This window comes from Muntiacus reevesi, chromosome 2 (assembly GCF_963930625.1).
Source record: "Muntiacus reevesi chromosome 2, mMunRee1.1, whole genome shotgun sequence".
Lineage (NCBI taxonomy): Eukaryota > Metazoa > Chordata > Mammalia > Artiodactyla > Cervidae > Muntiacus > Muntiacus reevesi.
This window is the reverse complement of record NC_089250.1, coordinates 63,597,015-63,624,326: the sequence shown is the minus strand read 5'-3', so window position 1 is coordinate 63,624,326 and position 27,312 is coordinate 63,597,015. Positions and strand designations below refer to the sequence as shown.

Sequence of the window (27,312 nt, the reverse complement as noted above, 5' to 3'; positions counted from 1 at the left end):
GAAAAGTCAGGACTTGAGTTCAAGAGCCAAAGAGAGCCCTTGAAAGGTTCAAGTGAGGAGTGGGAGTGGGGTGAGTACAGCCTGATCTGTTGGAAGAGACTCTTAAGCAGCTGTGAGGAAAAAGGCCTACAGTGACCGTGGAGGCCAGGGGACCAGTGGGAAGGAGAGGGGAGGGGTGGAGGGGAGAGATGGTGGCCAGGGCAGTAGACAGAGGGACAGAGGCAGAAGGGCTCGCCCTAATTCTAGAGGTAGAACAAAGTGGAGTTTGTGATGCATGGGATGTGGAGGGTGGAAGTATTCAAGTTTGCATGTGTGTATAATCGTGTGTATGTGTGTGTACCTTCATATGTGTACACACTCAAGTAGCACATGTAAGCTAAACACAGGAACGTGGACATGGTGCTGTTGTATCTTAGTCGCTGAGTTGTTTCTGATTCTTTGAGACCCCATGGACTGTAGCCCCCCCAGGCTCCTCTGTCCATGGGATTTCCTAGGTAAGAATACTGGAGTGGGTTGTCATTTCCTTCTCCAGGGATCATCTCGACCCAGGGATTGAACCCTCATCTCCTGCATTGGCAGGTGAGTTTTTAACCACTGAGCCACCAGGGAAGCCCAGACATGGGGATACATTCACTGATCTGTATAACCTAAATATATGTGGTTATCTTTTTATTATCAATTTTTTCCCACACATGGCATATGGCATCTTATTTCCCTGACTAGGGATTGAACCCACGGCCCTTGCATTAGAGGTGCATTGTGGGTTTTTTTGTTTTTTTTTTTATTAGTTGGAGGCTAATTACTTCACAACATTTCAGTGGGTTTTGTCATACATTGACATGAATCAGCCATGGAGTTACATTTATTCCCCATCCCGATCCCCCCTCCCACCTCCCACTCCACCCGATTCCTCTGGGTCTTCCCAGTGCACCAGGCCCGAGTACTTGTCTCATACATCCCACCTGGGCTGGTGATCTGTTTCACTATAGATAATATACATGCTGTTCTTTCGAAACATCCCACCCTCACCTTCTCCCACAGAGTTCGAAAGTCTGTTCTGTAGAAGTGCATTGTTTTAACCACTGGACAGCCAGAGAAGTCCCTATGTGGCTGTCTTTATAGGTACACTATTGTGTGTATATGTGTGTGTGTGTGTGTGCACGCGCAGACACACACTGAAAGTACAATGTCTATTTAGAGAGCCCCAGCAAAAGAGGGCCCTTTCCTCACCCAGCACCCTCCATCTATGCATCCCAGGTAGGAAAAATCCCAGGTCTTGCTGCCAGGGTCCCACCATTTTAGTTGATCCCAGGGAAGAAGGGGTTCCCTAGGCAGGCTCACCTCCCCAGGCCGGATCTTGATGTAGAAGTTACTCCTCTTGTAGGAGATCTTGAGAATTTTGGGCCAGGCGAAGCGGTTGATCCTCAGCCGGTCCCGGTAGATAAGCAGGCCATTGGCACAGACTCCTAACATGATGTCAATGCCCTCAGAGTCCTGTGTGAGAAGGGATCGTGCAAGGTCAGGCCTGGGGTCCATGCCTGAGGACAGCCTGCCACCCACCCCAAAACCCCTCTCTGGAGCAGGGTTTGAGCATCCACATGGAGTCCCCCTGATGCATCCCTCACAGAGCCATCCGTCCATTCATTTTGTCATTGATTCGCCCACTCACTGGTTCAATCATTTTCACCAATCACTCAATCATTCATTCACCCAGCAAACATTTAGTGGTAACTAGGCATACTAGGTCATATGCTATGTGCTCAGGATACAGAAATAAGTTCAGACCCATGTCTTTCCCTCATGAAGCTCTCAATCTAGTGGCGGCACAGACAGGTTCATAAAAAGAAAAATCATAAGAGTCACGGGGAAGTAAAGGGTTATGGAGCATCAAGGAATGAGAAATGAGAAAAGACTGGCACACCAAGCCCTCCAGAAGGCCCTGGTAGTTCCTCGGGGGGCACTCCCAGGCCCTAGGGAATCCCGGCCCCCAGCAGTACCTTGGCATGGTGCAGGTCTACTCCATACATAGAAAGCTTCTTGGCATTCTCTAGGAAGTGGATTTCTGCTTCTCCTGGGGTCATGCCCCTAAGGGAAAGAAAGTGATCAATGATGGCCATGGGAAAGGCGTGGGCCCGAGTCCTGCCAGCTGAAGGTGGCTATGATCAGAACCTGGGATTCCAGGAAGCAAATTTTCTGGAGCACAGTGCAGCTGGGCCTTCCCGGTCCCTCCCCTCTGCTCTCAGTGTTGGATGGCATGCCCCTAGCCCCCCACTTCAGCCCATTGAACTCTCATCTCCTGCCAAAGCTCAGGGCCAGTCCTATTTCCTCCAGGAAGTGTTCAAAGACTCAGCCAGGAGTCTGGAGTTTTGCCTCATTCTGCCATTGGGTTAAGCGTGAATCATAAATTCTGTTTCTTCACGACAGTGAAACCACTGTGACTGACACTGCTCATTATAATCACCCAGGGGCTCCTGAATTATTACCCACATCAGCTATTTTTCTCAGAATTTTGTATCAGAAACCATTTAATCTCGCCTGAAGAACAGATGCACATTCTCCTTTCTGAAAAAAAGAGTTATGTAATTCACCACATTCCTTCTTTGCTTTGGCTGCCAGGACACTGTATGCTCTGCACTTCAGTTCAGTTCAGTTCAGTTCAGTCGCTCAGTCGTGTCCGACTCTTTGCAACCTCATGAATCGCAGCACGCCAGGCCTCCCTGTCCATCACCAACTCCCGGAGTTTACTCAAACTCATGTCCATCGAGTCGGTGATGCCATCCAGTCATCTCATCCTCTGTCGTCCCCTTCTCCTCCTGCCCCCAATCCCTCCCAGCATCAGGGTCTTTTCCAATGAGTCAACTCTTCGCATGAGGTGGCCAAAGTATGCCACGGCTAATATTTGTTGAGTACTATGTGCTGGTTACCATTCCTAGCACTTAACATGTATTAACTCATGGGAATCCTCATAAAAAAGTCTACAAGGTAGATATCACTATTCTCATTTTATAGATGATGAAACTGTGGCACAGATAGCTTGAATAACTTGCCTAAGGGCACACAGTTATTAAGTAGCAAAGTCAGGATTTGAATCCAGATAACGTGGCTCCATGGTTGTGTTCCCAACCACTTTGCTTCCATCTGTCTTGTATCCTCAGTTTCCTGTGTTCTGTCTACCTTGGGGAACTGCTGTGTGGATGCCTGGATACTAGAGGTCAGTCTGCTTTAAGTCAAAAGAGCTGATAAAGCTGAAGGGCTGGGGACTTCCCGCTGGTTCAGTGGCTAAGGTTCCATGCTCCCAAGGCAGGGGCCCCAAGTTCAATCCCTGTCGAAAACTAGATCTCACATGTCTCAACTAAGGGGCTTGCTGGGTGGTACTAGTGGTAAAGAACTTGCTTGCCAACACAGGAGACATAAGAGACACTGGTTGGATCCCTGGGTGGGAAAGATCCCCTGGAGGAGGGCATGGCAATCCACTCCCTATCCTTGCCTGGAAAATCTCATGGACAGAGAAGCCTGGCGGGCTAAGTCCACAGGGTTGCAAAGAGTCGGACATGACTGACTGACTAACACTTTTGTATCATTTATCACACTGGGTTCCCCTAACAAGCCTGGACTTGGAGTCCAAAGTGCTTCTAGCTTAAAGGGACCATTTAATTCCACGGGACCCTCAGGGAAGGGGTATCACCCTCATGGCAGGGATTTGGAAATAGGGGGTACATTTTGGTTGTCACAAAGACTGAGTGGGTGTTATGGGCATCTAGGGCCTGGGGTCCGGGGATCCCAAACATCCCCCACAGTGAATTCTCCTGCTCCAATACCAGCAGTTGAGAAACACTGATAATCTATGTCCTTACAAATACAGGTGGGAAAAAAATTTTTTTAAATACAGGTGGAAAATGGGGCAGATAGCCAGCCCACCATTACCCAACTAGTTAGCTATCTTCTAACTCCTGGAACAAGGTGTCTTCCACTACACAATCAATGACTCAACCCCTCAAATCACAGAGCAACAATTATACACGGTGAGTCTCTAATACACGACATTTAGTGCCCCCTAGGACCCTATAACAGATTTTATTAGTGCCCACTGAATAGATGAGGAAACTAAAGAATGGGGAAGTGAAACAACCAGCTTGAGATGCCCCAGTTAGAAAGTGGCAGAGCCAAAAGGTGAACCTGATTGTCTGGCTTCAGAATGCAAACTTGACCTTTATGCCAAGATGGAGACATCAGGACACTTAACCAAGGATAAATAATAATTACTGTGTTATCTCCAATTAGCTGATCAAGAGACCGATTCTCAGAGGCCAAGGACATGGAATTATCTCACCCATACAGAAGTCATTTAAGGTCACATAGTGAGTTATCATCATTCCCCTCTGATGAGATAATCTGCTCTCAAACACACTTCACGTTAGCAGCAGGTGGGGTTCTTACAGCACAGCCTCTGGGGTCTAGCCAGGAAGGTTCTGGCCAACGGGCCGAGGAGCCAGGGGACGCCTGGGTGGAGGTCCTCTCACCTGTATGTCTTGTGCAGCTCCATGATCCTTTCTTCCAGCTCCCGAGTCTGATTAGGGGCAAAGCGGAGCTCGCTGACATAGTTGCCCACGTGCTCCTCGGCATCGTAGTCGCCCAGCTCAGCCTGCACGGCGTAGGAGCCCAGCAGGGCGTGCGTGACGAAGGAGCAGGGCAGGCGGCCCGTGATGATGTCCGCCCGCAGCTGCAGGCACAGGTAGTATCTGGAGAGAGGGGAGAGTGGGCATGGGCACAGGGGGGCCCACTCCCTCCCTGGACGCCCCCAACCACAGCTTCCTATGGATCCATCAGCTCCAAACTGATCGATGCTCAGCACGGAGAGGAATATTCTCAGACATGCCATGTGTTAATACCGGCAAGTCGTGTGTTAATACTCTGGGTGTATCTTAGAAGATGGTTATGTAACATTTCATGAAATGTTAAGCATTTTTGTTCATTTCTAAGTTTGATGGATTTTTCCTGCTATGGGAACATTTTCAATTTTGAACTCATTTTCAAGCTAAATTAGGACTGCTTTGCTGGTTATCCATTTTTGAAAAATATGATATATTTTGAATTATACAATTATTATACACTTATTGTGGGGAAAAATGTAAACTTTAGAGGTAATTATAAATTTCTTCTTTATATTCATCCTCAGTCCTAATCCCCTCCCCCAGAGGTTACTCCTGTTACCCCTGCGGTACCCCTTTTTCCTCCATGGACATCTAGAAATGTATGTAATTTTCACATGATCATCTTCATAGATACAGAAAAAGCATTTGATAAAGTTCAACATCCATTCATAATAAAAAAAAGTCTTAGGAAAGTGGGTATAGAGGGAACATATCTCAACATAATCAAGGTTATTTATGACAAAGCCACAGCCAATACGATAGTCAATGCTGAAAAGCTGAAAGCCTTCCCACTAAAATCTGGAACAAGCAAGGATGCCCACCTCACCACTTCTATTCAACATAATATTGAATAGAAGTCCTAACCACAGCAATCAGACAAGAAAAAGAAATAAAATGTATCCAAATTGGTAGGGAAGAGATAAAACTGTCATTATATGCAGATGACATGATACTACATATAGAAAATCCTAAAGACTCCTCATAAAAACTACTAAAACTGATAAATGATTTCATCAAGGTGGCAAAATACAAGATTAACATACAGAAATTGGTTGCATTTCTTTACACTTCAACAATGAAATATCAGAAAAGGAATGTAAAAAAACAAATCCCCTTTAGAATCTGCATCCAAAAAAAAAAAAAAAAAAAAACCAAACAAGAATAAACCTGATCAAGGAGGTAAAAGACTTATATGCTGAGAACTATAAAACATTAATAAAAGAAATCAGAGATGATTCAAAGAAATGGAAAGACATCTCACACTCATAATCAGAAGAATGAACATTGTTAAAATGGCCACACTAGCCAAATCAACTAAAGATTTAATTCAATTCCTATCAATCAATACCTGTGGCATTTTTCACAGAACTAGAATAAATAATCCTATAATTTGCATGGAACCATAAAGGACCCAGAATTGCTAAATCCTGAGGAAAAAGAACAGAGCAGGAGGTATAACCCTCCCCAGACTTCAGACAATACACAAAGCTACAGTAATCAAAACAGCATGATATTGGCACAAAAAAAGACATATGGATCAACAGAACAGAAGAGAGAGCCCAGAAATAAACCCACACACCTATATGGTCAATTAATCTTTGACAAAGGAAGCAAGAAAATACAATGGGGAAAAGACAGTCTCTTCAGCAAGTGGTGTGGGGAAAGCTGGACAGTCACATATAAATCAATGAAATTGGAACATGCCCTCACATCATACACAAAAATAAACTCAAAATGGCTTAAAGACTTAAATATAAGAAATGACACTGCAAAATTCCTAGAAAAGAACATAGGCAAGACATTCTCAGGCATAAATCATACCAGTGTTTTCCTAGGTCAATCTCCCATGGCAATAGAAAAACAAAACTAAATAAATGGGACTTAATCAAGTTTATAAGCTTTCACACAGCAAAGGAAACCATCAACAAAACAAAAAGACAATCTATGGACTGGGAGAAAATATTTGCAAGTGATGCCACCAACAGGGGCTTAATCTCCAAAATATACAAACAGCTCACGTAACCTAGTAAAAAAAAAAAAAAAAACCCAATAAAAAAATGGGCAGAAGCCCTAAATAGACATTTCTCCAAAGAAGACATACAGATGGCCAATAGGCACACGAAACGATGCTCATTGTTACTAAATATTAGAGAAATGCAAATCAAAACGACAATGAGGTACCACCTCACACTAGTCAGAATGACCATCATGAAAAAGTCTACAAATAACAAATACTAGAAAGGATGTGAAGAAAAGGGAACCCTCCTAGACTGCTGTTGGGAATGTAAATTGGTGCAGCCACTATGGAAAACAGTATGGCGCTTCCTCTAAAAATTAAAAATAGAGTCGCCATATAATCTAGCAATCCCACTTCAGGGCATATATTCAGAAAAAAATATAATTCAAAAAAATGCATGCAGTCGCACGTCCACAGCAACACTACTCACAGTAGCCAAGACACAGAAACAACCTAAATATCCACCAACAGATGAATGGATACAAAAGATGTGGCACATTGGGTTGGCCAAAAAGCTCATTTGGGTTTTTCCACAGGATATTACAGAAAAGCCCAAATGAACTTTTTAGCCAACCGAATGCAATGGAATACTACTCAGCCATAAAAAAGAATGAAATAATGCTATTTGCAGCAACATGGATGGATCTAGAGTGTGTCATATACTAAGTAAAGTAAGTCAGAAAGAGAAAGACATACCACATGATAACACCTATATGTGGAATCTAAAATATGACACGAATGAACTTATCTACAAAACAGAAACAGACTCACAGACACAGAGAACAGACGCGTGGTTGCCAGAGGGGAGGGGTGGTACAGGACGGACAGAATGGGAATTGCGGATTTGCAGGCTATTATTAATATATACAGAATAGATAGACAACACGGTCTTACTGAATAGCATGGGAAACTATTGCCTGTAATAAACTGTAATGGAAAAGAACATGTGAAAGAAAATACATGTGTGTGTGCATATAACTGAATTACTTTGCCATACAGCAAAAATTAACACAACATTGTAAATAAACTATACTTCAATAAAATAAAGTTTTAAAAATGCACACGGTTTCAGTTAATGGGGAGTTTTTAGCAGGTAAATGCTAGCAAATGCAACATCTGACTGTGCAGCTCACTTGCTTTCTCACACTCAACTGGCTGCGTTAGAGCCCTTCCCATGTCAGCACGTGTGACTTGACTTTGTTCATTTTAACTTCTGTACCATAATCCACCATCCGGTAAAACCTGTTTGCCGACGTATTCTCAGAACTTTTTAATTTGGCTACAGCTCTAAGTGAATTGTCAAAAACCAAACTGGCTCAGAAGAAACATTTCCAACCACTTTTATAACTTTCAAGACTTTTTATAACTTTCATGCACACTTGGATGATTTTACCATTTTTAGAACAATTTCAAACAATTTTTTTATTACTTTTTAAGTTACTGTGTACTTTTTTTTTAACATTCCAGTTCATTCTCAGCCTGTAGTACCTCCCTGACCACTTTGCCATGTCTCACCATTTTTTTCAATTGCTTGTATCTTTTAAGTGGCTTTTATTTTTAAGTAGTTTGTACTGCTCCATGACATTATCTTGCAGTCAGAACTGAAGCTCTGGCAAAAAGTACATGCTCAGTGTATGCTCAGAGGCAAGGCTGCGGTTGAGAATCAGCAGCAGCTCAAACATCACAGGCACCGACGGTGGGCTTATGTGCATTTCATTCAAAAGTCTCCAAATTCAGAAATCATCGCCAGGTACACAGACTGGTCTTTCATTCCAGTCACTTTGCCGTTTTGACCAGTTTATTTGGGGTTTAAATATTTTTTGCTAAACAGCTGCTACATGGACTTCCTTGGTGGTTCACTGGTTTCCACTGTAGGGGGCACAGGTTTGATCCCTGGTTGGGGAACTAAAATCCTGCACGCCATGCAGTGCACCCCCCCAAAAAATAAACACCTAAATAGTGCTACTACCACCCCATTCCCTGATGCCATCCATGCTGGGCAGGGCTAACTTCTTTCTTGGTGTCCCAATGTCCAGGAACAAAGAGGGGAGGCACCAGTGGGCAAGAGCCGGAAGGGTGGGGGTGGTCGTGGTCTAAAGCTCTCAGCCCTTTTAGGAATGAAGTTTAGCCCCTGCGCCTGCCACCCTGGCCCCAAGCTGACCTCAGGAATTATAGCAGGGCTAATGAGGCCAAGGCCTCAGATTTGATCTATTCCAGGAACATCTGTTTTATCTCCCAAGACCAGAGTCAGTATCTTGACCTTGGCTGATTGCTTGGCAAGTGGCAGAGATTAGAGAGGGACCCAGTGGGAGACAGGGACTGGCTTAGTAGACCCAAACCACATCCTATTGGTGGTAGGCGTGACACAGCCCCAGGATATCAAGAAGTAAGACTGTCTGTTTGGAAGAGGCTTAGATAAAGAGATGGAGGAGGAAACGGCAACTCACTCCAGTATTCTTGCTGGAGAATTCCATAGACAGAGGAGCTTGGCAGGCTACAGTCCATGGGGTCACAAAGAGTCGGACATGACTGAAGCAACTAACACACTTAGATAAAGAGAAAGTCCTCTCTCTGTTTCGGGTTCCAGAGGCAGGCTGAGCCCCACGAGGGATGCTTCACACCCTCTTCTAATCATCAAGCCTTGTTATCTACTGGCCTTGTGGATGCACAAGGCCTGAATCCACAACCAATTCACTCCAGCAGCCTGGGCTTACCTCCCTGGGGATGTCACACGCCCCATTTTACTCCACACTACCAACTAACATGCAGGACCAAACTCCCCCTTTCAAAGGCACCTGTGTTCTAATCCCTCCTTATCCCCAAAGCCAAAACGTGGTGGTCCACCCAGCCCATCAGCCTTTAGATGTGTCTGGCTTATCCTACCCAGAGATGGCCCATACCATGTGTTTTGAAAGTTTAAATGAGTCGCCAGCATTTTTAAATTGTGGCTTTTACTCTCAAATCTCTAACTTTCTTCCAACGATAGGGCCTGATGCCCACATACGTGATTGCCAAGGGGAACAGGGACCGTTTTAGGTGGTCTCTTTCCTCTTGAATTCCCACTGAGCCCCTCTGCTCCCTGTGACACCTCCCCCTCTGAAGTCAAGGATTCATTGCTATTGACACTGTGCTGGGATCACTCTCTCTTGTACTGAGTCAAATTCCCTTTTTGATGCTATCTGCATGGCCTCAGTGGGCATCTGGGTTTGCACCCCGCACCTTGTACCCATATTCCACCTTGCATCTCCCAGGGCCCTGTGCCCATCCCCCTACAACACCACCCCTCCCCAGCCCTCACCTTGTGATGTCTTCTGTCAGCTGGGCAGGGTCAGGAGGGTAGAACTTGACTGTGAAGGCAAAATTCCAGGGGCTGCCTAAGAGGAGCAGGTGGGAGAAAAGATCAGAGAGGCCCCATCTTTCCAGTGGGTGGCCCAAACGTACCATCTCATGGACAGTTTTTCAAAGTTTTTCCATAACTGTAATCTTAGGACAAACCCGTAAGAAAGCCTGGAACATTATTCCCATTTGACAGATGAGGAGACTGAGGCCCAGATTAAAAGAGTTGTGAACTAGGAGTGGGAAGGAAGGTAGAAAGAAAGAAAACCAATGGTACATGCTAGGCATGCTGTTAAATACTTCACAAACATCACTTCATAAAACCTCACAACAGCCCAGTAAACAAGTCCTACGATCACCCCCATTTTGTAAATGAGGATGCTAAGGCCCAGGTAGTAAAATGGCCAGTCCAAGGTCACCTGCTAGGAAGTGGCAATGCTAAGGTTCAGACCCACCCTGGCCACCTGGCTCCAGAGCCCACTCTTTCCTCTACACCAAAGTCTGTGCCCAGGACATTAATGGGAAGATTATTAATCTAGAAAGTACCACATTAAACAGATTTCCTGACTTTGGATTTCTCAGAGCCCTCACTCTGCTACTGTGCATTGAACCTCTTAAAGGGGGGACATGCATTCAAGAGTTTCCAGAGCCCATTTGACCTGCTGCATCCATTTGTCACAGGGCCTCCTTCCACATTAATGTTTCTCAGAACAGACTTTGCAAAACTCTGTCCTATCTGATGTTGACTCCATCTCAAATGGATTATAAACGAGACTGAAAGGCAAATATAATGGGCTAAAAGTAACAAAAAACATTTCACTGGGATAAATGTTAACTTCCACATTTAGCTACGAAAAATCAATGGTACACATTTAAAAAGTAAAGAAAAATAAAGGTTGAGGTTTTAGCTAGAGAAGCTCTGCGAGCCAAGAAAAGGGATGACCACTTAAGAAGGGCGGGGGAGGAGGGGTGGGCAGTGGGGAGAGAGGAGGCCTTGAAGAAAGGCCATAGTCCAGAACAATGGTCAGATGGCCCCTGGGATATTTTGGGCTCCAAGTTCTAAAAGAACTCCCAACAGGGACTTCCCCGTTGGTCCATTGGCTAAGACTCCATGCTCCCAATGCAGGGGGCCCAGGTTCAATCCCTGGTTAGGGAACTAGATCCCACATGCTGCAACTAAGAGTTCTCATGCTGCAGTGAAAATCAAAGATTCTGTGTGCCACAATTAATACCTGGCATGGAAAAATAAATAAATATTTTTAAAATTAATTAATTCAATTTTTAAAAAAAGGACCCCTGACAAAGTGAGAAAGCAAGGCTCATCTGGGGCATGACCACGGTCAGGAAGGGCTGGTGACCATACCATCACTACCATCCTGTCCCTGTGGTCATCACCATCTTCATAGCTGTCATGTCTCCCACATTTACTAAGTGTTGGTTGCTTTGCTTGCTAAGAACTTTCCATGTGTTTTTTGGAATTTAATCTTTATAATGATCCTGAGGTACACTTTTCTTTTAATAGATAAAGATTTTGAGAGGTTAAGTCATCCTCCCAGGATCACTTAGCCAGTCAGTGGTAGAAAACAGGTCTAGCCTCTACTCCCAAGACCCTACAGCTTAGGTTCCTAACCACAGCTGACTCTTCAAGGGGAAACAATTCCTGTCTCAAGAATAATAATGGAGGAGTTCCCTGGTGGCCTAGTGGTTAGGATTCCGGGCTTTCACTGGGTTCAATTCCTGCCCAGGAAGCTGAGCTCCTGCAATCCATGCAGTGCAGTCAAAAAAAAAAAGAGAAAAAGAGAGAAAATAATGGCAATAATTAACAATAATAATAATAATGGCTAAAACAAACTGGGTTCTACTATGTTCTAGGTATTAAACACCTATAACTCATTTAATCCTCACAAGAACCCTAATTATAAGGGTGACCTGCACTTTATAGATGATGAGGTACAGAACAATTAACTAACACAAGAAGTAGTGATGGAGTCAGGATTCAAATCCAGGCAGTCTGACTCATGTCTGCGCTTATAACCATCACTCCAGATTGCCTCCTACTGTGTGAAGCATCTACTATGTGCTGGCTGTTGTCCACACCCACATCATAGAAACTTCATCCCCACCTAGCAAGGCAGGAATCATTAATCCACTTGCTAGGGAAATGCAGGAATCCAGAGAGGTGGAGGAATTGCCCCCAGTGCCCTGAGTTATGAGCACTGAGATTTGGGAGGAAATATACCAAACTCTGAAGGCCAGAACATCAGAACTCAGGTGCCAGCTTCAGAAGTCTGGGGCTGTCACAAATCAAGAAAGAGGACAGGGAATTCCCAGGTGGTCCAGTGGTTAAGATTCTGCACCCTACTGCTGAGGGCCTGGGTTCAATTCCTGGTTGGGGGAGATTCCACAGTTGAATGATATGGGGGGCAGGGTAGGGGATAAAAAAATTTTTCCATGGAGTCCCCAAAGACAGAACTGGGATGAATCAGTAGAAACTATGGGGAAAGGAACAGAGACTGAAGGAGGCAGCTCTGCTCCGCAATAACTTGAGGAGACCCGACTCCCTGCCCTGGGAGGGAGCTGAGACCCAAAGATTCTATCAGCAGCCTCTCTTTTCCAAAGTCCTGGTCCATCTCAAACACTCTCAGCCACCTGCATGTGTTCTGATTCTCTCAGGCATGAGAGGCAGGCTTCCCGGCCGGGCTGACATTCCTGGGGACAGCCTAGAGGCTAGGCCTAGGACCCTGTTGGCCCCAGCGGAGAGGGCTATATCTGTGAGCCTACCTTTTGTCTCCAACTGACAGGAGGCTACAGGAAGAACCTCAAGCCCCCTCCTGCATATTAGCTGGCATCCCTAGACCCAGCTGCCTGCTGTCATGGCAACAGGCTCGGCTATAGCCTTCCAGCCAGGGGACCAGGGAGCCCAGGCACAGTCAAGGGGCGGAGCCCCTGGTGGAGGCATCTCTGCCTCCAGGCTCCAAGTCCCCACCTACTGCATGTCCCCCTGGCTGAGGCCACCTACCTCTCCCTTCTGCCATTTGAAGGCTGCCCTGTCCCTCCCAATATGCCTTGCTTTCCCTCTGAGCCAGAAAAGACAGGTTGTTGGCCTGCTCATCTGTCTTCGCCCCAGGCCTTGAAAAGAGAGCAGGATAGTATTGGGAGGCCAGGGCTGGAGACCTGGCGTGGCCAATACCTCACTCTGTGATCTTGGGTAAATAACTGCCTTTTTCAGGGCCTCAGTTACCTGTTATTAAATACAGGACACGTTCACTACGGATCAGTTGGCAGCAGCCTAGAGTGCAATGTGGACAAGGATTCTGAGCTGGGTCAAAGGTCACTAATCTCCCAAGCCTGCACTGGCCCTGCACAGGAGGGCGGCTGTTTTGAGGGCCATCAGTTTGTCCCCTTGTCTGAGATGACCCTGCAAGTCCCTTCTAGGGCTGACATCCTGAACACTCCTCTGCTAACATGTTGAGTGATTCCAGACAGTCATTCCTCTTGTCCACTCTACAGGCTCCTCATCTCTACAATAATACCCTGCCTTCTCTCAGATCTGCCACACAGAGCAAATGAACTCATGGGTCTGAATGCACCTCCCCAAGAACGATGGAGTCCCCACCACGTTCCCTTCACGGCAGGTCACTCACTCCGGATCTGCTTCTTGATTTCCTTGGAGGGGTCCAGCCAGTTCTGCAGGAGAAGACAAGAGGTCCTTAGAGGGAGCTGGGGGAGGGGATGTGGGTAGGGCAAGGAGACAGAAATATCCTGAAATGCCCTGCAGACAGCGCCCTAGCAGGGAACACTCTTCCCTGGCTGAGCAGTCTGGGTCATTTCCCTTGGGACTGGGAGGTGAGGGAATGAGGCCTGGCTTCATGCAGGATTGGGGACCTGGGGCCCCGGGCCTGGCACTGCCTTGAGGCAGCATGGTGAACAGGTAATGCAGCTGGCATGGGTGAGAAGGAGGACACTCAGACAGGAGTTTCCTAAGGGTGGGGAGGAGACACCGGGGTTATTTCCCCAGGAAGCCAGGTCACAGCTCTCCAGATACCCATCTGGGGCTGACTTGCAGGTCCCAAGGAAGGACCGGCACACAGGGGAGACAGAACTGAAGATAGACAGGGCTGGATGAAACCTGGGGTTGTGCAAACAGAAGGTGCCTAGTGGGGACTTCCTTGGCAGTCCGTGATTAAGAGGTCACCTTCCAATGCAGGGGTGCGGGTTAGATCCCTGGTCAGGGATTTAAAATCCCACATGCCCCGCAGCCAAAAAACCAAAGCATAAAACAGAAGCAGTATTGAAACAGATTCAGTAAACAGATTCAGACTTTAAAAATGGTCTACACCCCCCCAAAAAAGAAAAGGTGCCTAATGAAGGTCTGAGGATTGATGGAAGCCATAGGATGTGGCCAGGCCAATAGGGGATTAAGAGAAGATGTCTCCCCGCAGCAGACCTTCAGCCACCTCCGCTCCCCAGCCCAGGTACCTTCTGACTGTCGGCATCACAGAAGGTCAGGCCAAAGTAGTCCTTCTCCAGGAGATTGAGGTGCTCACAGACCAGGTCAAATAGCACCTGGCCCCGGCCGTGTTTCTAGAGAGAGAAGCAGAGATGCCATGAGGCTGGAATGCACGTCAGGGTGGGGCAGGGAGGTGCCCCAGGCTCCACCAGGATGACCTGAAAACCCCCAAGAGGCTTCCAGCATCTGGGGAGGATCTCAGTGCTCCTGCCTCCCACCGGGCTCTGCTCACCAAGTCCGAAGGGATACTGGGGGGACACTAATCCCACCCCATTCACTGCCTTCATCCAAGCCCTCCTTGGGTCCTCCTAGCACTTAAATCTGCTTTGGGGGAAACCGGAGTGGGGTCAGGGAGTGACTGACTTCTCCTTCCTGTACAGTAAGAGAAACAGTCTAAGTCGGACCCAAGGAGGAGAAAACAAAAATCTGAGCTTTGGATGTGAGAGGAAGAGACGAACTGCCTGACATGTGACGGATGTGGGCAGGGGAGGAGGGGAGGGCCTGGGACTCAGAGTCACAGCATAACTCTCCTCCCGGGTCCCTCTCCTTACACTAAGGGAGCGCCCCCTACCCAACAGCAAGTGACATTCTTCAGGGGCTCATAAGAGCCTAAATCAGTTTCCGATGGAAGCAGCACTGTGGGAGTCACCTTCTCCCCTAGTTCTCATCATCCATGTGTGGTAGCTCTCTGGGCACCATCCGGGTTTGAGGATTAGGAAAGACAAAGCCCAGAACTTGTGGGTACCCAACCCACAGGTGTGAAGACGCGCGCCAACAGAGGCATGTGAAACAGTCACTACCCAAAGAGGCAGGGGGCTCCAGGGAGGTGGTGAGGTCCCTGCAAGGTCTGGCTGAGTCACTGGGAACTGGGATCAGGCCTGACTGTGGGAACGGCTGAAAAACCAAGGGATTTTTGGTTTTTTGGCCTCCTCTTGAAGGAGGCCTTCAGAAAAAGCAGCCTCGGCCAAACCCTCACACTCTCCTAGGGCAGATGAAATAGTACCCTGGGGCTAGCATGGGCAGGAGAGAAGAGGGAGAAGATATCCCTCTCTTGCCCAGGGTGTCCACCCTGCAACCCTTCTATGGAAGAAATAAACATCAAAAAAAAAAAAAAGAAAGACAGAAACCCCAACCCTGAAAAGAAGACAGAACCAGCCTCCCAGGGCTTAGAAGTAAGTCAGTCCCTTAAGACCAGGGCTCAGAGGGTGGGGTTGGGTTGGGGGGAACTGGCGGCTCTTGTAACTCTCAGCAGTAAGGCTACCCTCTGGACTCTTCCATACATGTGGACGGGCCAGGAATGGCACCTGGATGGGGGTAAAACCTCTAAGGGGGCGGTCAGAGTTCAGAATTTGAGTGGGAGTTCCAGCCAACATAGGGAATGTGAAGCCAGGAGGGCTGACCCCAGAGAAGAGGCGTCCTCTCTGCCACCCACTGGGGGACAGAACCACGCGACAGGGTTTCTACAAAGCCTGTGGGGAGCAGTCCTTCCCATGAGCCGCCTCCCTATGCCTAGGGGACACCTTACCATTGAATCCTCGAGTGACCGGATTGTCCTGGCGCCCTGAACAGGGTGGTTCACAGGGAGAACACCTCTCCCCATCCAGTAATACATGAAAATGATTCTAGTCAAAACCTCGGTGACTGTGGGGTGAGATAGAAGAGCCCAGGTCCTACCAGGCTACAGATCAGCCCCTAGACGGTGAGTCCTACCCAAGGTACAGCCACCCTAAGAAGTCTTGTCCTGGTGCCAGGCCTGGGCCTTGTCTAATTCTATGTGCAATCATAAGAGCCCTCTCTGGGCCTCGGTGCCAGGGTCTGGGCAAAGGAGGGCTGGCCGGTCATCTACATGGCAATCGGTCCAGTCCTCCATTAAGAATGGATGCCCTCTGGCTTGGCCCGGGCTGAGTGCCCAGAGGCCTGTCCTGGCTCCAAGGCCAATCAGCTGGGGCTGGGCTGGGGCTCCCTACCTCCACCTCGCACTCATACTCCGAAGCATCGAGCAGAGTGACTCGGCAGACAGCGCTCTTGTACTTCTTGGCAATCTTCTGGGGTGACTTCTGGGCCTTGCTGGGCGTGGTCCTCTCTGACAGGCCATCGGCCTCCCCGTAGTCCTTCTCCTCCATGTCTAGGCTCTGCAGGTCCAACCAAGGGAAGGATTTGGTCAGCGAGCTTGAAACCATAGCCTTTCATCCAAATGAGATGCAATGAGGAAGCAGCTGGGGCTAAGACAGACCCCAAAAGGAGAGCCATAGACCTCTAAGACACCCCTCCCCCAGGTGACCCCCATCTATGATGCAGGAGAAGAGTCAGAGCTACGTACAATAGGTGGGCTCATAGGAGGGATCCACTGCTCCCCTGCAGGCAGAAGCATCCCACAGAACCAAATCCAGAGGCCAGAGCTATCCTTTCTCCTTAGAACTAACAGTGCATCAGTTATCAGGGCTTGGTCTCCTTCTTCCCAGTCTGTCATTGGGTCAAGCATGAGGTTTTGTTGTTGTTTAATCACTAAGTTGTGTATGACTTCTTTGCAACCCCATGGACTGCAGGCCCTGCCGGACTCCTCTGTCAATGGGATGTCCCAAGCAAGAATACTGGAATGCGCTGCCATTTCCTTCTCCAGGGGATCTTCCCGACCCAGGGATCGAATCCGAGTCTCCTACATTGGCAGGTGGGTTCTTTACCACTGAGCCACCAGTGGCTAGGGCTGATCTAATGGAAGGAAGGGAGGTCAGAGCCCTGCACATCAGTCCTAACTCTGCAATGGATACCCTCAATGATCTTGGCTGAGCTCCTTCCCTCTCTAGTCCTGTCGTGAATTAAGAGAGGTGTGAATTCAATGGCTGGATGAACCCCCTGCCGCAAGTCCTTTGATCTTTATTCTTTTATTTGTTTTAAGTTTTTCTTTTCTGACTGTGCTAGGTCTTCATTGCAGCAAGCAGGCTCTTTAACTGCAGTGTGGGTTTAGCTGCTCTGTGCATGTGGGATTTTAGTTTCTTTACCAGGGATCAAACCTGCACCCCTTGCATTGGTAAGCATATTCTTAACCACAGGACCACCAGGGGAGCCCCTTCTTGTCTCTTTAGATGATGAATTTTGCTCTGGAGTCACACTAGGCCTGCCCAGCTAGAATGGACAGTTTGAGGGAATAGGAAAATAAGGTTGGAGGAACACAGATTTTCAACATCAGATCTAGATTTGACTTGGAACTTCCCTGGCAGTCCAGTGGTTAAGACTCCACGTTTCAACTGCAGAAGGCAAGGGTTCAATTCCTGGTCAGAGAACTAAGATCCTGCATGCCATGCAGTGCGGTCAATATATATATATAGATATAGACTTGATTTGCACTTCTGTCACTTTATGCTTCCCTGGTGGCTCAGATGGCAAAGAATCCACCTGCAATGTGGGAGACCTACTTTCAATCTCTGGGTTGGGAAGGTGCCCTGGAGGAGGGCATGGCAACCCACTCCCATATTCTTGCCTAGAGAATCCCCAAGGACAGAGAAGCCTGGTGGACTACAGTCCATGGGGTCACAAAGAGCTGGACATGACTGAGCGACTAAGCACACAGCACTTTATAGCAACGTGACTCCATCCTGCTGAGGCTCTGTTTCCCCCACTGTAACATGGGGAGATGAGTAGTTATCTCCTGAGGTCCTGGAGAATACAATGTAAAAATGAACACGATGGCCCCTGCACAGTGCTCGGCATGTCGTGGGTCAACAGTACACCTCACTTTCCTTCCTTCCCCGCTCCCGGGCACACACCTGTTCTGCAGGCCGAGCGTCCTGCTGGGGCGGCTGCTTCTCATTGGAGTTGGCCTCGAGATGGCCGTGGCCCGCGGGGGTCACAGGGGTGGTTGCTGCGGCGGCTGCTTCAGGCTGCTGCGGGGCCTCCTCCTGAGCCTTCTTCACCTCAGAATCAGGGCCTGTCTCTGTTGTCATGGTGACCAGCACGCCTGCATTGGCATGAAGGAGAGAGGATGTGATGAGGGAGAGGGGCAGCGAGGGCGTGACAGAACAGAGCGAGGGGGACAGGAACCACACGCCGAGAGAGACAGATGGAGACACATGGACAAAGAGCCACAGAGAGAGGGGGAGGAGGGAGAGACAGAGGAAGGGAGCACGGGGAGAGAGTCCGGAGAAGCGAGGGCTCAGGGGCAGCAGCTGAGGTCGCAGACCCCCACCCACCCTTTGGCCATATAGCTCCTCAGGGACTCCAGTCTCTAGGCCCAGGTCTGGAATCAGGGCCCTTCCTGGGGACGAGAAGAGCCTCTCCAGGGGGCCCCACTCTGCCAAGAGCACCAGGGACAGTCAGGGACCACCTCCAGGCAGGCCCTGGGCCCGGCTGTCTCTCCCACCATAGCACCTGGCACACGGCAGCCGCTCAGCAATGCTGGATAAACTGAACTCGACCCAAAGAGCCCTGGGCTCCCAGTCCTTCCAGCCCCGACATTAGGCAAGGCTCTTCATGCCCCAAGCCTCAATAACTCCTGCCCCCTGACTCCACGGGGATGCGGTCAGGATGGATCTAAAGGGGTAAGACAGGTCCTCTTAACAAACGCATAACCCTGATGATGTCAAAGACAGAGATCTGGGCTCAGGCCCCAAGTCTGCTACAAATGGGCTGTCAGTTCATCTCACTAGGACTCATCCCCAAAGCGAGGGACTCAGAAATTATCTCTGCGACAGACTATTCTTATCATTTCCCCCTTGAAGCAGGAAATGAGATTTCAGAGAATCAAGGACCTACTGCCCAGCTGCTCTTTGGAATAAGCAAATTGCAAACAGAGAAAAGGAGAGAGAGAGAGAATGGCATGGTCCCATTTATATTTATATATATATAATTTATATATATAATTATATATAATTTTACATTATATTTAAATTATATTTTACATTTATATTATATAAATATTATATATTATATTTTATAATATATTTATATATAATTATATTATAAAATTTATACATAATATCAATATAAATCGGACCATGCCTTTCTCTCTCTCTCTCCTTTTCTCTCTTTGCAATTTGCTTATTCCAAAGGGCAGCTGGGCAGTAGGTCCTTACAAACCCCAACAATATCAACATCTTAGTGCTTGTACACATGTAGTAAAAGATCTGAAAGGATACTCACTAAACTGTTAAGAGAGGTCAATAACTCAGAAGCTATTGAGGAGAAAAAGAGAGTTCCATAGGGCATGATAAGAGAGGGAACTTCATTTTTAACTTCATACACTTTGGAGTTACTTGTATAACTTTAAAAAATACACATACACACACACACACATATATATAATATACATATATTTAACCCACAAGTTGTTTCTTTTTGGGAAAGCAAAAGAATCCATTTCTGACTCCCATCAGTGAAAACACACCTCTCAAAAAAAAAAAAATTTTTGGAGCTAAAACCTGGAAACAGAAATGAGCAGGAACCCTCACCTGCTGAGTCTAGAGCCTTCCTCTGAATCCATCACTTTAAAAGAGAAAGATCCAGATGAGATTTGGCAGGTCCCTCCCCCACCCCACCCACCATGGGGGCCTTTGACGGGCAGAAGCAGACAGACATTGGATCTACCCGGGGCTGTGCACATGCTCTAAGCCCCAATCTTATTTCCCCCACTGCCTTCTAGGAGCCACCAGCAAAGGACACTGAACAGAAAGTCAGGGGCCCTGAGCACCCCCACTCAGCCACCCAGCGTCTCCAGTGCCCAAGATAGGTCATGAGCATCCTCAATCCCCACCTTATGGATAATGAGCAGAGCGCTTTGTAAGCTGGAGCTTGTAGCACAAATGAGAGGGTCTGGTGTTATGGATGCTTTGTTAAGAAGATGAGGAGGAAGAGAAGGCCTTGGTCCACATGGCCTCATCCCTACCCAGAAATGCTTTCCACTCACATCATTACCCTGGGCTTTACGGGTATAACTTAAAGCCATCATTAAATAAAAGCTCTTTTGCTTACATGACGCTAAGTGCTGACTCAGTGCCAGAACACAAAGCCACAGAGCTGCTCCCGGGGCCGGGGGTTGGGGGGGTGGCGCACACAGCCTCATGAGGTCAAACTGAGATGAATCTTCCCGGATCTGGATTTCTTCTAAGCCAGCACTGGAGCTATCAGCCATTATGCTAGATAAGGCCTACAGGGAAGAACTCTTCAAATAAATGCCTTCTTAATTTTGCTTCAAAAAAAAAAAAAAAAAATCCACAGACTAATCTGTATATTTTGTGCTGGGAGAACCAGAATCCACACTCCCCTCATGGGCTCAGGCAGCCCAGAGGATCCAGGACATCTCCTCCTGCCTCTGCTTCAGCTTGATTTCAGCCTAGACTCGCTGAACCATCACTAGGGCCTGCATCATCTTGAAAATAGCCAGCCAAGTAATCTTAAATAAATATCCCAGACTTTCACCGCCCAGGTCTCCAGCAGAGGCTGCTGGCATGACTGCTTGGTGCTGGCAGAACCACAGATGAGAGGAGCTGGAAGCTTCTGAGATAATTCAGTCTCCTCCTCTTCTTTTACAGGTGAGACCCAGAGAGCAAAAGGGGCTTGAGCAACAGTCATCTCCTCAGACAGGTTTTCTCTGGTCCCTCCCGCCCACTCTCCTCCTCACCCAGCCTCCTGACTCCCCAAATCCCAGTTCCAGGTCCATTATTCTTCCCGCTGCACTCTGCTGCCTCAGGCAAACCTCAACAGAATTTCAGAGGAGGAGAAAGCACCCAGGCCCGGGCTGGGAACCAAGGCGGGGGCATGAGCCATGGACAAATCCTGTGGCCAGGGGCTGGTGAGATAAAAGACGGCGTGTCTGCTCTAGAGAGTGAAAAGAGGTGATGTACAAAATCATGGAGGACACCGGAGTGAAAAAGCATGACACATAACAATTTGTACAGATCAAGCCTATTTTAGCTAATGTACACATACAGATACAGAAAATTCAGCAAAGGGGACTTTCCTGGTGGTTCAGTGACTAAGACGCTGCACTCCCAATGCAGGGGGACCAGGTTCAACCCCTGGTTAGTGAAAACTAGATTTCCCCATGTCACAACTAAGAGTTTTCATGCTGTAACTACAGATCCCGAGTGCTACAAATAAGACCAGGTGCAGCCAAAGAAATAAATATTTTAAGAAAAAAGAAAATTCAGCAAAGTATTAACTATGGTTGTTTCTAGAAGGCGGGTAGACAAATTATTTTTTTTTCTTCTTTCTGTTTAACTGTAGTTCTCATTTTTTCTCTACTACACTTGGCGATTTCTTGAATGATTTAAAAAAAAATAACTAGAAGTCAAAAAATAAATGTTTCCGATGCACATGGTCTGGTATGACAGGATGAGACAGAGATAAATAAAATCTGTTTAAACCTAAAAGAAAAATCTGTGAATTAAAAAGAAAAATCACATTATTATTTTTTAAATCTGTGATGAGGAGAACCTTCTTCATCTCACAAGTCTGGGGATAACGGCATGGGGCATAGAAAGTGAGCCAAGAACCTGACCTTGGCTTCTGCCACAGCCAGTCACACGGGCACAGTTCTGCTCAGGGCCAGGTCAGCACAGACTGATGGAACCCACTGGGTGGCCAAGCTGGCCAGGCACTGTGGGGGACCCAGAGGACTGTGTGCTGGTTCCCGTGGAGCTCTCTGCCACATGGGAGGATGATGCTCACCCAGGATGTGACGTAGATTTGCCCGTGTACATTTCAGCCTCCAAAAGATTCTGGGACCTGGTGATCGGGAGTATGGCCTGGGGTTTCCAAGGAAGACTTACAGGGTAGGGAGTGCAGGGTGAGCTGGAGTTAGGTTTTGAAAAAAGGGAGACTCTAGACAGGTGATGGCAGGCAGGACACTTGGACTAGGTCACCATGTGGGCGAATGCTCAGATATGGGAACAAGCAGGGATGTGTGGAGGACAGGGAATCTTGACCTCTTGGCTTTTTTTTCATATTTAGTTATTTGGCTGCACTGAGTCTTAGTTGTGGCATGCAGACTCTTAGTTGCCATATGTGGGATCTAGTTTCCTGACCAGGAATCGAACTCTGACCCCCTGTGTTGGGAGCGTGGAGTCTTAGTCACCGGACCGCCAGTGAAGTCCCTGCATTGACAACTTGACTTCTTGGAACAAGAAGCCTATAAATGTGAGCTCCACACAGGCTGGCAGGAGGATCAGGTTTGAGTCTGGGAGAAATGAAGAAGCTGGAGGTAGGGGGGTGGGGGCAGTGCGGGGGGTGGCACCCTTGCAAGACTCAGAAATGTTACTCTGCTGCAAAGGGCAAGACTCCCATCACCGAGCCGTTGCAGGCCAGGCCTAGCGTCAAAAACCCTATGCATAGTCATCTCATGGACCCCTCCATGCAGGGCAGTAGGGCCAGAGGCAGACCCAGGTCAGTGAGACCTAGACCCGGAACCCTCCCCCACTAGCTTCCTCTGGGACACTGGGCAAGTGACTTCACTCCTCTGAGCTTAGGTCATCTCAACCCTAACACAGAGATATTCCTCCCTCCTTCTCAGGGGGGTGATGGAGATTCGGGAAAATAGCATAAAGAGGGCACCCAATAAAACCACCCTGAGAAGATCCAGAATGACAAGCAGTAATGGGAAGCCAGAGTGGGGAGTGGTCTGTGAAACCGGGGTTTAGAAGTGCCCACCCAGGGACATCCCTGGCGGTCCAGTGGTTAAGACTTGGCGCTTCCACTGCAGGGGGCACAGGTTCAATCCCTGGTCCATGGGAGGGGAACTAAGATTCCACCGGCTACATGATGAGGCCAAAACACACACTCACACACAAACCCAACAACTAAAAAACAAAAACAGAAAAAGAAGTGCCCACCCAGAACAGACGGAGAGAGAGACAGAGGCCAGCAAAGCCTGGCTGATGACACTGACATATGAAAACCCGAATGCACAGGATTAGAAAAGGGAAAGGTCAGCCAGAGAAGGAAATGCTGACGGTGCCTGCACCAGCCCTGTCTGGAGGTGAGGGGCCCAGTAAGCCCCAGCGTGCTCGCCTGGCCCCCTGCGGGGCCAGCTCAGCAGCCTGTCAGCCTCTGACACTCGTCAACATTGCAACCACAGGCTGGATCCCCAGGCTCACTTTCCCGGGGCGCTAAGCAGTCTTCAGACATCGTGGCTTTCCATCTAGGCCACCTAGAGGGAGAGAGTGTCCCTGCCCGGAAGAGGCAATATCCACTTGGCCTGCGGTTGTACCCCCACATTAAAAGTGAATCGACTGGTTTATACATCAAGCTCGCCCACCAGGGTCAGCGTGACTCAGCATCTCTGAGTTCAGAAAACTGGATTTGTTCTTTTTCTCCAGCTCTGCTTCCATTGTGGCTACTTCCAGATCCAAGCCACTCTCAGCTCCTGTCTGCATGGCGGCTCTATCTCTTCCATGGTCCTTTAAGCCACTTGGGCTCTCCTAGGGTTTATTCTCCACAAAGGAGCCACAGTTAAAGTCCAACTGGATGTCCTCTTTAAAATCCCCAATGGCCTACCATCAAAATAAAGTGCAAACTCCTTACCAAAGTTCCAGGTCCCTGCATAAGGCCTCTGCTTAGCTCCCCCACTGCCACCATCTTTGTGACAGTGGTGTCACACAGGTTTTCTGTCTGTACCGCAGTCACGCCAGGCTTGCCCCTGTTTTGGGGCTTTGCTCTTGTCCCTCCGTGTGGACAGTGGGCTTGTCCCCTGTTTTGGCAGCTCTCACCCTTCAGATCTCAATCTATGTGCCTCTTGATCACTCTGTCTAAAGTGGGTCCCTCCTTCCATTTTTTTTTGTTGTTGTTGTTACAGCTGGTTTTTTAGTTTTGTTTTATTCTGTTTTTGCCATCTTAACCACTTTTAAGAGTAACAATTCAGGGACAATAATTACATTCACAGTGTTGTATAACAACCACTACTATCTACTTCCAAAAATTTTCACCACCCATCAAAAAGAAACTTTGTTTCCATGAAGCAAGCATGTGTTTCTTCCTAAGTTCACAAATTGTTTCTACTTCTCCTCTAGAATATAAACTCCACAAAGACAAAACTTTATGTCTTGGAAATTCCTTGGCGGTCCAGTGGTTAGGACTCCTGTGCATCCACTGCAGTGCGTCTACTGCAGGGGGCCTGGGTTCGATCCCTGGTCAGGGAACTAAGATCTTGCAAGCTTGGTCTTTCAGCATGGTCAAAAGACAACAACAAAAAACCTTTATCTGTCTCATTTGCCATTTTCCCCAGGGCTTAGAGCAGTTCTTGATAAATAACAATGACAAAGCTAACATTTATAGAGTTTACTATTTACCAGGCCCTGATCTAAGCATTTTACATCATTTAATCATCATAATAACCCATAATAGGTACTCTTAGTATCTCCATTTTACAAAAGAAGGAACTAAAGCACTGAGAAGTGAACTAACTGGCCCAAGATCATGCAGTTAGTAAACAGCAGTGTCAGAATTCAAACCCACGGAGCCTGGGGTCAGAGGGATAAGTGGAAAAACACATGGGTGATGGGTGGATGGAACAGCAATGAGACAAGTCAAAAGACCTGGGCTGTACTCAGCTCAGGAGCCTTCCTGGCTACCAGCCAGCCAGCCTGTCCTGACAACTTATCAGATTTTAAGCAGCTGACTTTTCCATCCAAACTCCTGATATTATCATCCTTATTTGACTGAAGAGGACACACGGGCCCAAAGATGCCTACCGATTTGCCCAAGGTCGTAAGGCTGTGCCGAGACTCTGACTCCGAAGTCCGTCCCACTACATGACATTCCAGCAGCCTCAGGGGGTTCGTCTGTGCTAATTTCTCCCAGGGGTAAAACTGGCTAAGGAAAAACTTCCCAAGATTAAAGGGCAAACACACTGAGAAGAGCTGAAGTTAGAATCAGGACCACCGTTCCCTGTTTCAGTTCTGCCACTTCCTGTTTGATGGGTCTTGGGCGAGTCACTTCCCCTTTGTGAGCATCAGTTTCTCCATCTGTTAAACAGGGAGGAGAGGCCCTAATCACCCACTTCAGAGCAGGGCCATGTAGAGAAAAAGGATGTTTCAGAGAACAAAAGGACTTTGAAATGCAAAAGTTACAGTCACGCTAAAGACAAGGGAGCGTGTATCACAGATGTTTATGACATGTGTCTTGGAAGCGTGTCTTTGCATACATATGCACTGCAGTGGAACAGCGTGAGGGCACACACAGCCACGAGTATCCACGGTCATGAACAATCACTCCCCAGCCACGAAGGCTCTCTTCTAAATCTGAGACTGACAACTTCTGTCCAGACGTTTGTGGGAATTCTGAACCAGGGAGGAACTAACAGTAGGAAGGAGTGGAGAGGAGAAGAAGGAACAGGGGGTGGAAAACGCCAAAACAAAGAGAACGCTACGCAGAAAGTGAGAGTCTTCTGTTCTGAAAGATGTTTTCAATAATCGAGGTTACCAAGATCATCCTTTGTGGGAAGCCACGGAGCACATCTTTCCCATTCCCCTATGACCAGTTCCTGGGCTGTTGATCCCCATTTGCATCCCCAGAACCATGTCCCACTCAAAGAGCCAGGAGGCTGAGCTCCTGGACTGTCCTTTGAACTCCTTTGCCTGCTGACCTCTGGTTGCCTTTGGTCAATGGGAGGCACTGGCAGGAGGTCAGAGTGGAAGCAGAGAGGGGGGTATATCTCCCCAGTCACCCTCCCTGTGGTTCTAGTGGTGGCTGAGTGGCTATGCGACAGCTCCATGCACAAGCCCAGTAACACTATTCCCTCCCTCTGTTCATTCAGGCCGAAGGAATAGTTTCTGTCACCCTGAGTTTGTGGGTCCCCCTCGTGGGTTCCCTTAAGCCCGCCCACAGCTTTCTTAACATCTCCAAATTGAAGCATCTGAGTGGAATTCTGTTTTCTGCCAGAATCTGACTGATACACCGTGCTGTGTGCTAAGCCGCTTCAGTCTCGTCTGACTCTTTGTGACCCCATGGACTGTAGCCCGTCAGGCTCCTCTGTCCATGGGATTCTCCAGACAAGAATACTGGAGTGGGTTGCCATTTCTTCTTCCTTCAGGGGATCTTCCTGACCTAGGGATTGAACCTGAGTCTCTTATGTCTCCTGCAGGCAGGCAGGTTCTTTACCACTAGCACCACCTGTGACTGATAAACCACCTGACACTAAATAGATACATGAATTAGAGAGGGAGGGGAGGAGAAATTGGAAAGAGGCAGTATAGTCTAGCAGTTAAGACTAGGCGACCAGGAGACCTTGCAGTCTCCCTTAATCTCACTGGGCCTCGGTGTCTTCATCTGTAAAACCATGATGATAATCTTACCCACTTACTAGGTTTACTAAGAAAACTGAATTAGACCAAACTGAATTTGGCTCGTAAAGCACTTACACACCAAAGCCCACAGTGAGTACTCAAGAAATATTAGAAATTCTCATCATCTAAAGACTCAAAGGTTAACAAGAGCAGAAATTACAGATTTTTGTTTTTTTAGCTTTTTAGGGGGTTCTCTGTGTTACACCATTTTCCTACTATGAGCCTGTACTACTTTTGGAGTCAGAAAAGAAAAAGAAAAGAATTAAAAGAAAAAAAAAGTGAGAGAAAGAGAGGCTATTAAGATTTATTCTTCTCCCTCTGGGGATGATGTTAACTCCCATTGGGATCTCCCCAGTACAAAACATTCACTTCCTTGAGTGACAATCTCCAGGTGGACATGAATGAAGTGACTGCCCGCAAGGAGGGAGGAGGGGGACTGTGCTGCCCTCCCAGCCAGGCCTCTGATGGAGCCTAAAGGGTAGAAACAGGAGCTGGGCCCGCAGTCATTCCTACGCAGCAGGGCGG

At 47.8% G+C, this 27,312-nt stretch overlaps 1 protein-coding gene across 10 annotated transcripts in view; it reads right to left on the bottom strand.

Annotated features, from left to right (window-relative positions):
- EPB41L1 (erythrocyte membrane protein band 4.1 like 1) overlaps positions 1-27,312 on the bottom strand; it is a 146,694-nt gene that overhangs the window by 37,404 nt on the left and 81,978 nt on the right. For all 10 annotated transcript variants that reach the window (XM_065921926.1, XM_065921927.1, XM_065921924.1 and 7 more), the window contains 8 exons: positions 18,280-18,470; positions 16,483-16,647; positions 14,485-14,589; positions 13,650-13,692; positions 9,968-10,043; positions 4,521-4,739; positions 1,998-2,085; positions 1,342-1,494 (listed from right to left, as the gene is read on the bottom strand). In XM_065921926.1, the coding sequence (XP_065777998.1) occupies positions 1,342-1,494; positions 1,998-2,085; positions 4,521-4,739; positions 9,968-10,043; positions 13,650-13,692; positions 14,485-14,589; positions 16,483-16,647; positions 18,280-18,456 (1,026 nt within the window). In that variant the 5' untranslated portion in view covers positions 18,457-18,470. The remainder of the gene's footprint in view (positions 1-1,341; positions 1,495-1,997; positions 2,086-4,520; positions 4,740-9,967; positions 10,044-13,649; positions 13,693-14,484; positions 14,590-16,482; positions 16,648-18,279; positions 18,471-27,312) is intronic.